Source organism: Felis catus, chromosome A3 (genome assembly GCF_018350175.1).
Source record: "Felis catus isolate Fca126 chromosome A3, F.catus_Fca126_mat1.0, whole genome shotgun sequence".
Taxonomy (NCBI): Eukaryota; Metazoa; Chordata; class Mammalia; order Carnivora; family Felidae; genus Felis; species Felis catus.
The window spans coordinates 22,321,111-22,337,397 of NC_058370.1; the positions used below are offsets into that span (position 1 = coordinate 22,321,111).

At 41.5% G+C, this 16,287-nt stretch overlaps 1 protein-coding gene across 2 annotated transcripts in view; it reads right to left on the minus strand.

Moving 5' to 3' along the window:
• Window positions 1-16,287, minus strand: part of RPN2 (ribophorin II) — a 60,684-nt gene that overhangs the window by 11,052 nt on the left and 33,345 nt on the right. For both annotated transcript variants that reach the window (XM_003983488.5, XM_006929762.4), the window contains exons 10-12: window positions 5,054-5,145; window positions 3,307-3,421; window positions 367-561 (exon numbers count right to left, since the gene is read on the minus strand). In XM_003983488.5, the coding sequence (XP_003983537.1) occupies window positions 367-561; window positions 3,307-3,421; window positions 5,054-5,145 (402 nt within the window). The remainder of the gene's footprint in view (window positions 1-366; window positions 562-3,306; window positions 3,422-5,053; window positions 5,146-16,287) is intronic.

Here is a 16,287-nt window from a genome sequence, read left to right on the forward strand (position 1 = left end):
CCCTGTGAGGCTATACCACATCTCAAAGACCAGGCTTTTATCTCTTACATCTATGTATCCCCCATAGTGCTTTGCTATAAAATGAAAACTTCCTTCGAGTGGAACTTTTATAGAAGTTTGCTAGGACCCACGAGGGCAAATTCATGCTTCATTCATTCACTCAGTCACTATTTATCCAGCACCTACGATGTGCCAGGCCATGTGCATACCCCTAGGACCAGCACACGGCCCCTCACCTCACCATGCCTATTTATTGCCCTGCACAGGCAAGGCCAGGGTAAAGAGGCCATGTTCCTGAAAAAGAGCAGTCTCTGTCTGACTGTGGCACAGCCACTCTTGCCTAGGTCAAGGTGCATTAGGGCATACCACATTCCAAAGGATTGGGTTCTTCAAAGTGGCATCTCCGATGATCAAATAGAGAGTGTAGGTGCCGGATGCAGAGTCAAATTCGATCTTTCTCTCAGAAGTATCCAGTTCAAATTTGTACACGTTCTTGCTGTCTGGCTCAGCAACAAACACTACTTCCTGGCCAGTCTTCTGGTTATGGAGTCGGACAAATGTCTGGGTAGAACAATGATAATACAACCTTTCATCTGATAATTTCAAAGTTCCCTCCATACCCAACACCAAATCAACAAGGCAGCAGACTATTGGCTCTTTTGTCACAGTGGAAGCTCTGGGATGTGCCAGACCTGCCTAAGAGCGAGGAAGGAGTGGCCATCCCACTCTGGTTCCCAGCTCAGAGATTAGAGATCACTTTTTGTTAGTCTAAGATATTTAACTTAGGGGTCCAGCCAATTCTCAACTACATGGAGGCTGAATGCCCAGTTTGTGGAAGATTTAAGCCCTTTGCTGCTGCTACAGTTTCTTCTTCCTGCCAGCCTTTTGGCCACTTTGCTGCCCAATTAACTTCTTCACCAGAGGGTGACAAGAAGGGAAATGAGGTGGAACTGTAAGAGGCCCATTTTCAATTTCCTAGTGCCTCTAGCTAAAGATTTAGTAGAAGAGGCTTGAGGATTGATAGCAAGGCAGAGTTCTAACCAAGCAGAGCAGCCTGGTGTCACAGAGAAAGCCCAGGCTCTGAAGACAGACACATTTGATTCCACTACTTTTTAGGTGAGCAGGTCACTTCACCCCCTCAGGCCTTGATTTCCTCATCTTTATGAGAGAACGATTAACCTCTATATGTGGTGTACCTGTGCAAAGATTCATAATGATAAATGCAAAGCATTTAGCGCAAGACCTGGTATATGCTAGCTAGTTGACAAATAGTAGCTGATACTGTCACCCATGTGATGGTACGAGTCCTTATCCCCCCAATGGCACAAGAAACTAAGGCTTCTGCATATTAGAACTGCAGCAAACTTAACATCCACTCTGAGCTTTCCTTTCAGGTATTTCAAAATAAAGAATTGAACAAGGCTGGAAGGTTCCAAGGATTAAATGAGTTGCCATGTTCACGCAATTCAGCCCTGCCTCCCAGAAAAAAATGTAAATCTCATTTGTCACTCTGCATCTGGGCAACGAGGAACCACCATCAAAGTATTTAGAGAAAAGGCCCAGAGATGTGAAGTATCCTGACTACAGCAGTCTTGGCCAAGAATGGGATTTAGGCCTGACCTTCCTCCTGTGACAGCCAAGGGCACGTGGCAGCCAGGTTCACCTGCACAACGCCATCTCTACCTGGGGGGGTTCTCTATGTCACGGTTCCAAAGCAGAATCTTAAATGAGACAAGTATTCAGTTAAAGTTACACTCCCTCACTAATTCCCTGCCTCAGCCCTAATCCCACCAGTTTAATCTTATTATCTCTTCTCTTCATATTCTTTCTTCCCTTGTGCTGTTTGGTTGGCAAACGTCATTTGGAAAAGGAGCTCGGAAATGTTGAGAGGCTGAAGTGCTTAAAGTCAGTTAGCCATGGCTAAGTGTCCTGACCGAGCTCTCTGAAGCATGGGGGTGGAGGGGAGAGGAGCAGAGAAGTGCCAGGGGTGGCAGTCTTGGGGGCAGCCACTCTGGAGCCTGGCCACATGTGCAGCAGTTGTAGCTACAAGAAGCAGAAAGCAGGAAGGTTTCCAAGTAAATCCACTCACCTCAGTCATCTGCTCTGAAGCTGTCCCTCGGCACAAACTCGACTCCGCCAGCTCTTGCTAAACTATCCCCACAAAACATCTCAACCAAGGCCCCTATGTCCCATGTTGTTTTCTTTCAGTAAAGTATTTACTGGAATTTCCCATTATAATACTATCATGGATGGGGAAGGCCCAAGAGCAGTTATTCTCAATCTAGGGGGATGATAGGGGCAGGGGAGAAGGTGTCTGAGAGGATAAGGGGCCATATCAGATTCTCTGGGGAAAGGGTATATGGTTTGAAAAAAAATTTTTTTTTAATGTTTATTTATTTTTGAGAGAGAGAGAAAGAGAGAGAGCACAAGCAGCAGGTAAGGGCAGAGAGAGAGGGAGACACAGAATCCGAAGCAGGCTCCCAGGCTCTAAGCTGTCAGCACAGAGCCCGACACGAGGCTTGAACCCACGAACCGGGAGATCATGACCTGAGCTGAAGTCGGATGCTTAACTGACTGAGTCACCCAGGCGCCCCTGAAAATCTTTTAAATAATAATTCTCATGATTTTATATATGGAAAACAAAAATGGAGGCTATTGTTTTCTAATACAAATTATGCATGAGTTAAAAAGGGCTATTCTTCAGATTCCTAAAAAGAGGAACTCTGCTGTGGTCAGAACAAAACCCTTTGGGCCTACCTAGGTTCTCCTTTTTCAAAATTATTTCAATCTGTTTTGTTGTGTTTTTTTTTCCTCAGAAAGGAAAAAAACCTCAATTAAGCGCTAATCTGCCTTAAATTTATCTTCTCAATACCAGCTGATCTTTTAAAAACAACTGTGTTGGGGCACCTGGGTGGCTCAGTTAGTTAAGCAACTGACTTTGGCTCAGGTCATGATCTCCCAGTTTGTGGGTTCGAGCCCAGTGTCGGGCTCTGTGCTGACAGCTAAGAGCCTGGAGCCTACTTCGGATTCTATGTCTCCCCCTCTCTCTACCCCTCCCCTGCTCATGCTCTGTGTCTGTCTCTCGATAATAAACATTAAAAAATATAAAAATAAAAAGAACTGTGTCCGCCACGTTCAAAGTTACAACCAGTATGAGTGGGGACAGTGCCATGTGGGAAAATGTGCCAGTCCATCAGGGTCCAGAGTGAAGACCTGAAAGGGAGTGTGGACTTCATACACCGTGCCGTACACTCTAGCGCATGGTAAGGCTGCAGGCCAGGAGGAACACCTGGGCTTTTTCCTGACCTGGTGAGGGGTGAGTTCAGCACCAGTGTTCACATCTACCAGCTGGAAGAACAAAGCAAAGTTCTGGTGGCTGTCCGCGATGAATGTGCCCTTGGCTTTTGCTGGGTAGGTCACCCTGAAAGAGACATGTATACAGTAAATCTTCGGAGAGGATCTGCAGGTCTCTGAGAACAGAATAAAAAAGACAAACTGCACTTCACTGCCTAATCCTCCCTCTCCCCACTGGAAAACTTCCCTGCTGCAGACAGACAGGAGTACAGTTGTCTGTGGCCAGAGGGCAAACCGGACTAGGAGAGCCAGGACTGAGAAAAGCATAGGATAAACTCTCATCGGGGTCTGGGGAAATGCTATGCACAGACGCTCCAGGCTGTCACTTCAAGGACCTAAGGATGTCAGCTCAACCAAGTCAGGTACCAGTGGGGCTCACGTGTCCCTCTGCAGCTACAGGGGGGAATAGAGAGTTGGGCTGGCAAGCGGGCAAGGAGAAATAATCACAGGATTGATGTCAGCAGCATGTGGGTGCATGGTTGGAAGATGAGGGGGTAGGAGATGCAAAGGAAAGACGGGTACTTATCACTTTTTCTTTTTTTAATGCTGTATTTTTTCATGGATACAGTTTCAATTTACTTTTCTGCCTCAAGTTGGGTTTTAAAGAGTTATTTTCTCAAAAGGCAGACTTGATGAGAAAACTATTCTTTTCCCAGCCATCTCCTGGGATGCGGTAAGATGGCCATGGGAAAAAACAAGCCAAATGGTTATAAAGCTCACACCTGACTATATTTTATACTTAGGCTTTATATTTACGTGTGAGGAATACCAACTCTTCATCTGTATAGAGTATTAAACTTTGCAAGGCACTCTTACATTATTTCCACGGACTCTCAACAGGGCTCTCATCTCCAGTGTCACTATGAAAATAACTAAGCCAGAAGCAGAAAGCCCAGCCTTTTCACGTGACTTAAAAGGAGTGAATGTTTAGCTTCTAGGCCCTGGCTAACATCTCCTGTCTTCATAACAGCCTTGAGGGTTCACCTACTTTCTCTAGCAGCTATAGCCACCCAGTCAAGTTGAGGTCCAAACTATACCCAGAGGTCTAGATGGGCCCCCCCCCCAAAACAAGGATCTGGAAGAGGGCTGACAGGCTTCATATAGTGCCCAGCCTGCTCTGATCAACTGCCAATGATGACCTTGAAGGTTGTGTTAGAAAAGATTCTGAGTTCAACAGGAACAAAAGCTATGACTGATTAGTGATGCCTTCCACAAACTTGAGAAAGGAATTCACAGTCCCAGTGCTAGGTATCTGCCATCTCAATTCTAAGGACCTCTGAGGCTTCCAACCAATTTCAGACCCACTGTGAGCCGAAGGGAGTAGTCATGAGGCCACTAAAAGCCAATTCAGGACTATGAAGATAAATTACCAAAATATAAACACACTGCCTCCTTCGTTGAGAAAGTCTTGCCTTTTTTAAGAAAAAGTCATCCGAACTAAATAATATACTTGGTGACATAGTTGATTCAGACTCAGATGCTCCCTATCCCATTGTGGACTAACTGCTGGTAGAGACAACCCCAAATCTGCTTGGATGCTGTGTGGCACGGTGCCAGCAAAATTGAAGCCTCTTTAATTTAGAGTGCAAGCTGGATTATTGCTGACCCAGAAATGGCATCCAGAGGGGATCAGTGCCTGGGCGTGCTCCTCTCAGCTCAAGCCTAGACTTCCCCGGTGCCCAGAAGGTACCCCACCTACCGGGTGGTTTTGGGTGCGATGCTCTGATCCTTATCCACAGTGGAGAGATCAACGTTCGTGATGCCAACTTCAGTGGAGATCTTAACTCTGAGCTAGAGTGAAACACAGAAGAAAATCACCAAGTCAGCTGATACATCAAGAATTACAGGCATACCCAAATTTTCCTCATAAAGGTGAGCAAAGGCATGAAAAGATCCTAGGACAGGAGTCTTCAATGATTTTAATAAAGCTGACTCGGCCAGGTAGGATTTCCAGCTCTTCAATCTCAAGGCTTAAAAGCAACTCCGTGGGGCTCCCGGGGTGGCTCACTAGGTTGAGCGTCTGACTTGATTTTGGCTCAGGTCATGATCTCACAATTCATGAGATTCGTTTTCTCTTTCAAAATAAATAAATAAACTAAAAACAAACAAAAAAAGCAACTCCTTGATTCTTATCCCTTCTTCTCTTCTTTGGCATTGGTTGGATGGTATATACTAAAAGAAGAAAACAAAGTAGGATTTTTCACGTGTCCTTTAAAATAAATAAGGGGGAGGGGCGCCTGGGTGGCTCAGTTGAAACTTTGGCTCAGGTCGTGATCTCATGGTTTGTGAGTTTGAGCCCCACATCAGGCTTTGTGCTGACGGCATAGGGCCTTGCTTAGTTAAGATTCTTTGTCTCCTTTCTCTGCCCCTCTCCTGCTCGTGTGCTCTCTCTCTCTCTCATTCAAAAATAAATAAACATTAAAAAAAGGATATGAAGGGGTGCCTGGATAGCTCGGTTGGTTAAGTGTCCAACTCTATTTCAGCTCAGGTCATGATCTCACGGTTTGTGAGTTTGGGCCCTGCACTGGGCTCTGCAATGACAGTATGGGGCCTGTTTGGGGTTCTCTCTCTCTCTCTTTCTCTCTCTCTCCCCCTCCCCTGCTCATGCACTTTCTCTCACACACAAATAAATAAATAAACTTAAAAAAAAAAAGAAATTAAAATACATAAGGGGGAAAATTTGTAAGCAGTAACCTTCAAATAATTTGAATCAACAAGTGCTTGATTCTAATGACAGCTATTGTTTCCTTTGTGAAAGACACTGACTTTAAAACAATTTCATGTAATCCTCACAACAATTCTCTAAGGTAGTGCTATTTCAGATAAGGAAATTAAAGATTAAAAAGATAAAGCCACTAGCTCAAGTTTTGATGGCTAGTAAGTGACAGAGCCAGTATTCAAGCTCAGGCATTCTGATTCAGTGTCCATACTCTTAGGCACCTGGTTATCCAACTTCCCAGCAACAACTTACTCTATACCAAGCAGTATTTTAAGTCTGTCCATGAAGATGTAAGAAGCATGGCAGACATCTGCACCATTCACCAGGCACTTCTGCACACATGGTAGGGATGAGCTTCCCTGTTTCCCTGGAATCAGGTGTGGCCACATGACTAGCTTTGGCCAATGAAATGTGAGCCCCCAAATGGAAGTTTTAAGAGTCAGTGCGTGATTCTCTCCCCTCCTCTGCATGGACACAGACAATGCAGAGAGAGGCCTGCTCCTTCAGTCTGAGTCCCAGCCTAAGGACAGCATGAAGCCGAGCCTCCACTTGATATGCTAAGATACCAAGCATGGGCAAAAAAGAAACTTTTGTTATTTTAAGCTACTGAGACTTGGAGTCTGGCAGAAGCACAAACCAGCCCATCTTGACTCTTAGGGTTTGAATTCTATATATTCCTTGTAAATATTTTCACAAAGAGGAGCTAGATAACACAATAAACACAATAAACACGAACTTTTTAAAAGTTAGACTTAAAGTGTAAAATTCCAAGAGGCAGAAAACATTCTGACAGTCTATTCATGGGAAATTTTTTAAAGTCCAAGTTTTGGGGTGCCCCGGTGGCTCAGCTGGTTAAGCGGCTGATTTCAGCTCAGGTCATGATCTCCCAGTTGGTGAGTTCAGGCCCCACGTAGGGCTCTGCGCTGACAGCTCAGAGCCTGGAACCTACTTCGGATTCTGTCTCTCTCTCTCTCTCTCTCTCTCTCTCTCTCTCTCTCTCTCGGATTCTGTCTCTCTCTCTCTCTCTCTCTCTCTCTCTCTCTCTGCCCCTCCCCTGCTGTGCTCTGTCTCTCTCAAAATAAACATTAAAAAAAGATTTAAATAATAAAAACTGTAAACCAAAATAATAAAAATAAATAAAGTCCAAGTTTTAATGTGCAAATTATAAAAACCCAAGGTACTTTTTATATGCAAACATATCTATAAGACTTGCAAATATTTGCTAAGCTTGAATGTAATGCTTGAAGAAATCCTTGCCAAATCCACTGGTTTATAGTCTAAGTCAGGAGGGCTGGGCAAATAATTGAAGAATGGCTTTAGCATTTTGGTAAAATGCACTATCAAGGTGTAACAACCTCAAATTGAGGCCAAAGAAGAAAAATTAAAAAGGGATAAAGACAGCTATCAAGTAATGTAACAGCCTTCTCTCCTACCTCCATAATAACTATTTTGTGACAACAGCCTCAATTATCAGACTGAATAGGACTATTATGTTTTACTTAAAAAACAAGGGGCGCCTGGGTGGCTCAGTTGGTTAAGTGTCAACTTCGGCTTGGTCATGATCTCACAGTTCATGGGTTCGAGCCCAAGTTGGGATCTGTGCTGACAGCTTGGAGCCTGGAGCCTGCTTGGGATTCTGTCTCTGTCTCTGTCTCTCTCTCTGCCCCTCCCCTGCTTGCGTGCTCTCTCTCTCTCTCTCTCTCTCTCTCTCTCAAGAATAAATATTAAAAAAAATTTTTTAAAAACAACAAAAAACTGAATGTACAAGATTTATTACAGAAGCTGTAAGGACAGTCTTACCTCCTACTCCTAAATACATAGCCACCTATTGGTAGAATTATACTCAGCCTCGCTGCCTGTCACTGAGGTTAGGCAACTGGGTGAATGACAGTGGTAGGGAAGGGAAATTAGATGGCCTTTGAGTTGAATAAATCCCCAAGGAAAGAGTTGGGAGCCTCTCCTTTGGCTCTTTGGGCTCTGCGCTGAGCAAACAGCTTCACAACTCACGTAGGGCTTGGAACCACATGAAACTCAATGCGGAGAGACACTGGGACCATTTGAAGAAAAACTGGAGTGGAAGGCTTAAGCAGAAAAGTAGCCAAAGAGCTGTGATTAGACTACTGCTGTTTAGCAAGATACCTCCCACTAAGATCACTTTGCCTACATCCCCCTAGCACAATTGGAGCACACAGGTGCAGAGGATATACAGAGATGGCAAGATGCACTTCTTGTCCTAAAGAGAAGCATAAATGTAAAGCTAAATGTTAACAAACCAGGCTGCTGCTTTAATGGAGGGATGTACAAAGTGCTATGAAAGCACAGGAGAAATAACTGTGACCTAAGCTGGCCTGGGGGTAGCCCTTGCTTGGTTGGGGAGCAAGAGAATGTGTAGCACAACGGCTCAGAAGTCCTCCAGTTTGGGGAGAGGTAGGAGTTTAGCAATATTCCATGCTATAAAAACAATCCATCTTCATAGTTAACCACTCTGCAACCTACCCATCAACACTACCCAGATAATTCTTTCCTTACTTCTGTGACTCATTCCCTCAAGGGCTCACCCATTTAATTTGTAAATGTGATCTTAAAATCATCGTCCCACCTAAATTTCCATAAACAGGAGATGGTTACATGACTAATGGTACGTGTACACTATGAATTACCATGGAACAATTACAAAGGACAAGGTAGATGTCTATAAACAGATAAAGAGATATTATCACCTATTTTTGAGTACATCCATTGACATAATTATATTTAACATCACTGTCATGGAGTCTAGGCAACTGGGTGAATTGTGGCAGAGGAATGGTGGAGGGTTGGGAGGAGGTCATCAAGTTAAAAAGATCCCTGAGGGGAAAGCTGGGAGTCTCTATTTTATGACAAGAGCAAAGAATACAGCTGTTTTTAGAATAATCCTTTTTTTTTTTAATTTAAATGTTTTTATTTATTTTTTTGAGACAGAAGGAGAGAGAGAGGTGGGGAGAGAGAGAGAAGGGGGAGAGAGAGAGAGAATGCAAGCAGGGGAGAGGCAGAGAGGGGGGAGACACAGAATCTGAAGCAGGCTCCAGGCTCCGAGCTGTCAGCACAGAGTCCAACGCAGGGCTCGAACCCACGATCTGTGAGATCACGACCTGGGCTGAAGTCAGATGCTCAACCAACTGAGCCACCCAGGCCCCCCTAGAGTAATCCCTTTTATGTAAACAAGAAAGGATAAACATACATTCATTCATTAATTTTGTATCCTTCTTTTTCTTAAAATGTATTAATAATTAACTGTTAGAAATGGATTCCTCTGAGGAGAGGAACTGGATGGAAGGGATGAGAGAAAGCTCTTACATTTCATTATATACTTTTACAAAATTCATTTGCACTTTGAATTTTTTTTAACTACATGCATATTTTACTCCTTTTTTGAAAAAAAATAGAGATTATCTCAGCAATGAGACTGTGTGCCATATACTTTTTTCTTTATAAACATTTTGTATTGAAAAGCACCACCCAATAAAGAGAATTGCAAAAATAACCATTCTTCCAGGGTGCCTGGGGGGGGGGGGGGCTCAGTCAGTTAAAAATCTGACTCTTGGTTTTGGTTCAGGTCGTGATCTCACAGTTAATGAGTTCAAGCCCCACATGGGGCTTCATGCCAAAGGTGTGGAATATGCTTGGGATTCTCTCTCTTTCCCTCTCTCTCTCAAAATAAATAAATAAACTTAAAAAAATAATCATTCTTCCTTTCAGCAGATGGATACATAGAGACAGATGTTTAAAGATTTATGTAAGGCTCCTCAATGTATCCTAATTATAGTGATAGAAAAGTCATCAACTTTTAGCTTTTTCCTTAGAATCCTGACTACAAACTTTCAACAGTAACATGGTCACTAAGGCCCGCTAATCAAGATTCAACTGTGTGTTTTAAAGACATCATAAGCATTCCCAGACAACACACACACATGGATGACAAAAGGGCAGATTGCAGTGAACTCAAGTCATTTTGGGTTTGCTCTCAGCCCTAATTCTAAAAGGCTCCCTAAGTTAAAGGTTTCTTTGTTGCAGAGAAACACTGCAGGGCTGTTCTTGAATAGGGAACAGTTTAAAACAAGTCCTTCTGCTCCTAAAATCTTAATACAAATGAGTCTCTGGAAACACTGAAAGGAAAAGCGTTTTTATACTACTCTTTTAAAGCAAATTGAGAAATAAAAATTATCGTAACTTTTTTCAAAGCCATGTTGTAAAGAATTGAGTAAGATCCCTGTGGGTTAGCTGCTTCTTCCTTCAAACTAACACTTCAAGATTAGTTTTTATAATAGGAAAGGAACTTGTTTAGCCACTTTAAATGCAGCTAAGCCTGCTTTACATTGAATCATGCTAGTCTTTTCTTTGCCTGTACTGCATGCCACATACACCTCAAAAAATGTTTTAACGCCAGGAAATGTAGTCTTTCTGCTGAGAGTAATAACCCCCTTGTTTAGCTCATTACTGTCAAAAATGATGGTGCATTAGGGGCAATTAATGCTAATGACAGCTTCTAAAACCCATGTTTCCCTGACAGCAAGTCCAATGTCAATGAGGGCTATTACAGGGCTTCCACACCAAACCACCGTTAATGCACTCTGACCAATGTCAAGCGTCTCTCAGGAGAGGAAACAGGACCTGCTGACCCACTCTGAGGTTCTAAGTGTGACTATTACTGAAATTACAAAGTAAAGTTGCGTATGTGACAGAGGTCAGAACGCACACACGCGCGCGCGCGGACACACACACACGTACATATGCATGCATAAAGCTCTAACATAATGAAGGAGAGATTTTTTAATGCTCACTCCATCACCAGGAAGGAAAAGGACAGCAATGGCCTCAGTTGGGGCTTATTATCATTGCATGAGTAACAGCTATTAGCCATTTCTGCTATTTTGCACTTAAATAATTTTTCCAACAATCACAGAAACACTTGGACAAACGCCAGATTTGATGTTACAAAAAGCCAAGCTGTTAAGTAACCAAGACAGCATAACATTGGTATAAAAATAAAAATATTGATTAATGGAATACGACTGCAAGACTAGGTATTAACCCTTGCCTGTATGGTCAACTGATTTTTGATGGCAAGATGCAAAGTGTGCCAAGACAATTCAATAGGGAAAGAATCGTCTTCAACAAATGGCGCTAGGATTTCCACATGCAAAAGAAGGAAGCTGGACCCCTACCTCACACCATATACAAAAACTAAGTCAAAATTAATCAGACACCTAAATGTTAGAGTTAAAGCTATAAGAGGAGTAATCTTCATAACCTTGGATTAGGCAATGGTTTCTTAGATATGACACTCAAAGCAGAAGCAGTGAAAGAAAAATAAAGAAACTGAACCTCATCAAAATTAAAACATTTTGTGCTTCAAAATCCAAAATCAACAAAGGGAAAAAACCTACAGACTGTGAGAAAATATTTGCAAATCATGTATTTGACAAGGGACTTGTATCCATAGTATAAAAAGAATTCTTAAAATTCAAGAATAGGGGCGCCTGGGTGGCTCAGTCGGTTAAGCGTCCGACTTCGGCTCAGGTCATGATCTCACGGTCCGTGAGTTCGAGCCCCGCGTCAGGCTCTGTGCTGACCGCTCAGAGCCTGGAGCCCACTTCAGATTCTGTGTCTCCCTCTCTCTCTGACCTTCCTCCATTCATGCTCTGTCTCTCTCTGTCTCAAAAATAAATAAAACATTAAAAAAAATTAAAAAAAAATTCAAGAATATATGGGCCCCTGGGTGGCTCAGTCAGTTGAGCATCCAACTCTTAATTTTCGCTTAGGTCATGATCTCACGGTTTGTGAGATTGAGCCCTGTGTCGGGCTATGTGTTGACAGTGTGAAGCCTGCTTGTGATTCTCTCTGCCCATCCCCTGCTCTCCTGCGGGGATGCACATACATATGGTCCCCCTCCCTCTCTTAAAATAAAAAAATATATACACATACAAAAAAACCTCAAGAATATATAAAAAGATAATAATGTATCAAGAAGAGGAAATAAGAGATATAGATTGGGATGGAAGAAATAAAAAGACAAAAAACAATTTCTTTTTAATGGGCAAAGGGTCATCTGTACAGACATTTCTCCAAAGAAGATATACAAATGGCCAATAAGCACATGAAAAAGCTGCTCAATATCACTAACCATCAGGGAAATGCAAACCAAAATCTCAGTGAGATACCACTTCATACCCACTTAGGAATGGCAGAATGAAAAGACAGATAATAACAAGTGTTGGTTAGGATGCAGAGAAATTGGAATCCTTATACATTACTAGTAGAAATGTAAAATAGTGCAGCTTCTTTGAAAAAGTTTGTCAGTTCCTCAAAAAGTTAAACATAGAGTTTATCATATGACCTAGTATTCCATTCGTAGGCATATACCTCAAAGAACTGAAAACAGATGTTCAAACAAAAATGTGTACATGAATGTTTATAGCAACATTATTTTAAAAAGCCAAAAAAGGGGCGCCTGGGTGGCGCAGTCGGTTAAGCGTCCGACTTCAGCCAGGTCACGATCTCGCGGTCCGTGAGTTCGAGCCCCGCGTCAGGCTCTGGGCTGATGGCTCAGAGCCTGGAGCCTGTTTCTGATTCTGTGTCTGCCTCTCTCTCTGCGCCTCCCCCGTTCATGCTCTGTCTCTCTCTATCCCAAAAAATAAATAAACGTTGAAAATAAATAAATAAATAAATAAATAAATAAATAAATAAAAAATAAAAAGCCAAAAAAAGTGGAAAAGCTCCAAATGTCCATCAACTGATGAACAGATAAACAAAATGTGGTATATCCATACAATGGAATATTACTCAGCCATAAAAGGAATAAAGTACTCATACATGCTACAACAACATTACCTGAAAAATATGCTAATTAAAAAGGCCAGACACAAACAGCTATAAATTGTATGATTCCATTTATATGAAATGTCCCAAATAAGCAAACCATGGAGACAAAAGTAGTAGTTGTTAGGACTAGAAGATCTATTCCTGTAGAATAAGGAATATCTACTATAGACGCAGGACTGCTTTCTGGGGTGACAAAAGTGTTCTGGAATTTGAAAGTGGTGTAAATATAAATAAATAAATATCTGTAAATATACTAAAAACACTGAATTATACTTTATTAGATATGTGAATTATATCCTCAAGAAAGCTGTCACCAAAAAAAAAAAAAAAAAAAAAAAAAAAGGCCAAGCTACTTTGTATAGAATAAAAAGCTAATCCTTTGAAGATGAGTTACCATAGTTTTAAGGGCCCAGGAATGTAAGGAAATATTTTTATACCACTCCATCCTTTTCTTCTCGAATGGTCGGAAATGGAGAATAAGCACTCAAAAAATAAGATTTGGTTTCCACTCACAGGGAGTTGTCAGCCCAGTGAAAAAGCAAACATATAAGCAAACAACAGTAATAGAATACAGTAAGAACAATTATAGATAGGATATAAAATACTACAGCAACAAAAATAAACTTTAAGTAGATTGAAGTCCTAAATATAAGGGGGAAAAAACTTAAAAATCTGTAGAAGAAAATATTGCAGATTATCTTTTTGACCTTGGAGTTTTTTAAAGACACAAAAAGCATAAACAACATAAGCAAAAAGGCTTTTAAATTAGGCTTCACTGAAAATAACTTTTGTGCATCAAAAGATGCCATAAAGATAACACTGGGAAGACATCTGATGCTTATAAGTAAAGCTTACTTTCCAGAATATAAATAGCTCCTAAAATTCAATAATAAAAAGACTAACAAACCAAAAGAAAAACAGACAAACAAGAGAACAATTCACAGAAGAGGAAAACTAAAAGGCCAATAAACACAAGAAAAAAATGCTCAATCTCACTAGTAACCAAGGAAAAACATTAAAACAAGAAACCATTTTGGGGCACCCAGCTGGCTCAGTCACAAAAGCATACAACTCTTGATCTCAGGGTCATGAGTTCAAGCCCCATGATGGGTGTAGGGATTACTAAAAAAAATAAAACCTTAAAAAACAACACACAAGACACCATTTCATATCCATCAGATTATCAAAAATTCATAATACCAAATATTGGTAAGAATATGAAGAAAAGAGCAATTTGGCAATATTTAATAAAGCTGGAAGACAAACACACTCTATGACTTCACTCCAGATAAATAAACAAAATGTGCACAAGGAAACGTACCAAGATGTTCACAGTAGCACTGTAATGGTGAAATCTAAATGTCCAATAGGAAAATGAATTAATAAAATCTACTTCATTCATAAAAGGAAGGCAATTACATGACAATTATCCACAGTTACGCATATAGCTCTAGTTCTACAGGTATAAGTGTAACTAACTGTCATATAATATTGAATGAGAACAAGTGCGTTGCAAAAGGATGCATACAAGATAATGTATAAATTTTGAGAAGAGCCAAATCAATGTACTGTATTATTTAAAAATATGTACACGTGTGGGGCACCTGGGTGGCGCAGTCAGTTAAGCATCCGACTCTTGATCTCGGCTCAGGTCACGGTCTCACAGTTCACGGGTTCGGGTCCCGCATCAGGCTCTGCGCCGATGTTGCAGAGCCTGCTTGGGGCTCTGTCTCTACTTCTCTCTGACCCTTCCCCACTGTGCTCTCTCTCTCTTTCTCAAAATAAATAAACTTAAAAAAAATTGTTTCAAATATGTACATGTGTAGCAGAAATATAGAAGTTTCTTACCAAAACAAAAGGGAGAGGGTGGAGCAAATATAGCAAAATGGTAGGGTTTGAAGGAGATGAGTGGCTGAGAATGAGTGAAGGAGATGAGGTACATGAGAATTCATTAAATTATTTTCTGTTCTTTTCTGTATATTTGAAGTAGTCCATACTAAAAAATAAAAGTTTTGTGGGAGCACAGATGAAGGAGTAACATTTGAACTAGACTCCATAGGATGAGCAGTTCAGCATATGAGCAAGAGAGGGGAGGGCCATTTCTTATGCAGGCAGCAAGAGTTGAAACCCAAAGACATGTGCATGTAAAGTATATCTGAGGAGCAGTATGCAGTCAAGAGCAGCTAGCATTGAGGGGGTGGGGACGCACCCACACTGAAGCATATGCACGTGCCTTGTGGAGGACCTTCTAAGCCATTCTCAGGAGTCTAGACCTCACTCACAAGCAATGGGGAACCAAAGAACAATGATTTTATCATTCTAGTGGCACTTAGGGAAAATTAAATGAAAGAGGCAGAAATCTGAAGACAATGGAACTACAGTTGGCACTTAAACAACGAAGGGTGAGGAGTGCTGACTCCCACCCAGTACAGTTGAAGATCCATCTAGAACTGTAGACTCCCCCAAACCTTAACTACTAATAGCTTGCTGTTGACCAGAAGCCTTACTGATAACACAGTCGATAAACACTTATTTTGTATATTATAAATATTGTATAGTGTATTCTTACAGTAAAGCTAAAAATCAAGAAAATGTTATTAGAAAACCATAAGAGGGGCGCCTGGGTGGCGCAGTCGGTTAAGCGTCCGGCTTCAGCCAGGTCACGATCTCGCCGTCCGTGAGTTTGAGCCCCGCGTCAGGCTCTGGGCTGATGGCTCGGAGCCTGTAGCCTGTTTCCGATTCTGTGTCTCCCTCTCTCTCTGCCCCTACCCTGTTCATGCTCTGTCTCTCTCTCTGTCCCCAAAATAAATAAAAACGTTGAAAAAAAAATTTTTTTTAAATAAAAGAAAACCATAAGAAAGAGAAAATACATTTATAGTACCGTATTGCTTTTGTCGAAAAAAAAAAATCCACATGTAAGTGGACCCCTGCATTTTAAACCCTCATTTGTTCAAGGGTCAGATGTAGTTAGGAACTCCCTTATCTACAGACAATATAGGGCTCTACCCAATTGAGAACACAGGGACTAAACAACCAAGAACTCATGCAAAAGACATTCAAAGGTGGAATCAACAGGACTTGGTGACTGACTGAAAGAAGTAGAAAGAAAGGAAAAGGTTAAGAATGACCGTGTCATATGGGTATGGCACTTAAGCTGGATATGTTGTTATCAAGACTGTAAAGGTAGAAGGAAGAAAAGGTTTCAGAGGGGAAAAAAAAAAGAAGGAAAGAAAGAAAAGTCTGCCTTTTAATGTGTTCAGTTGCAAATAGGGACCCTTAATGAGGGGAGCTAAAACTCGTAAAGGTTCAAGGTGCACACTACAATAGCTTCTGTCCAAATATTGCGTTAGTAA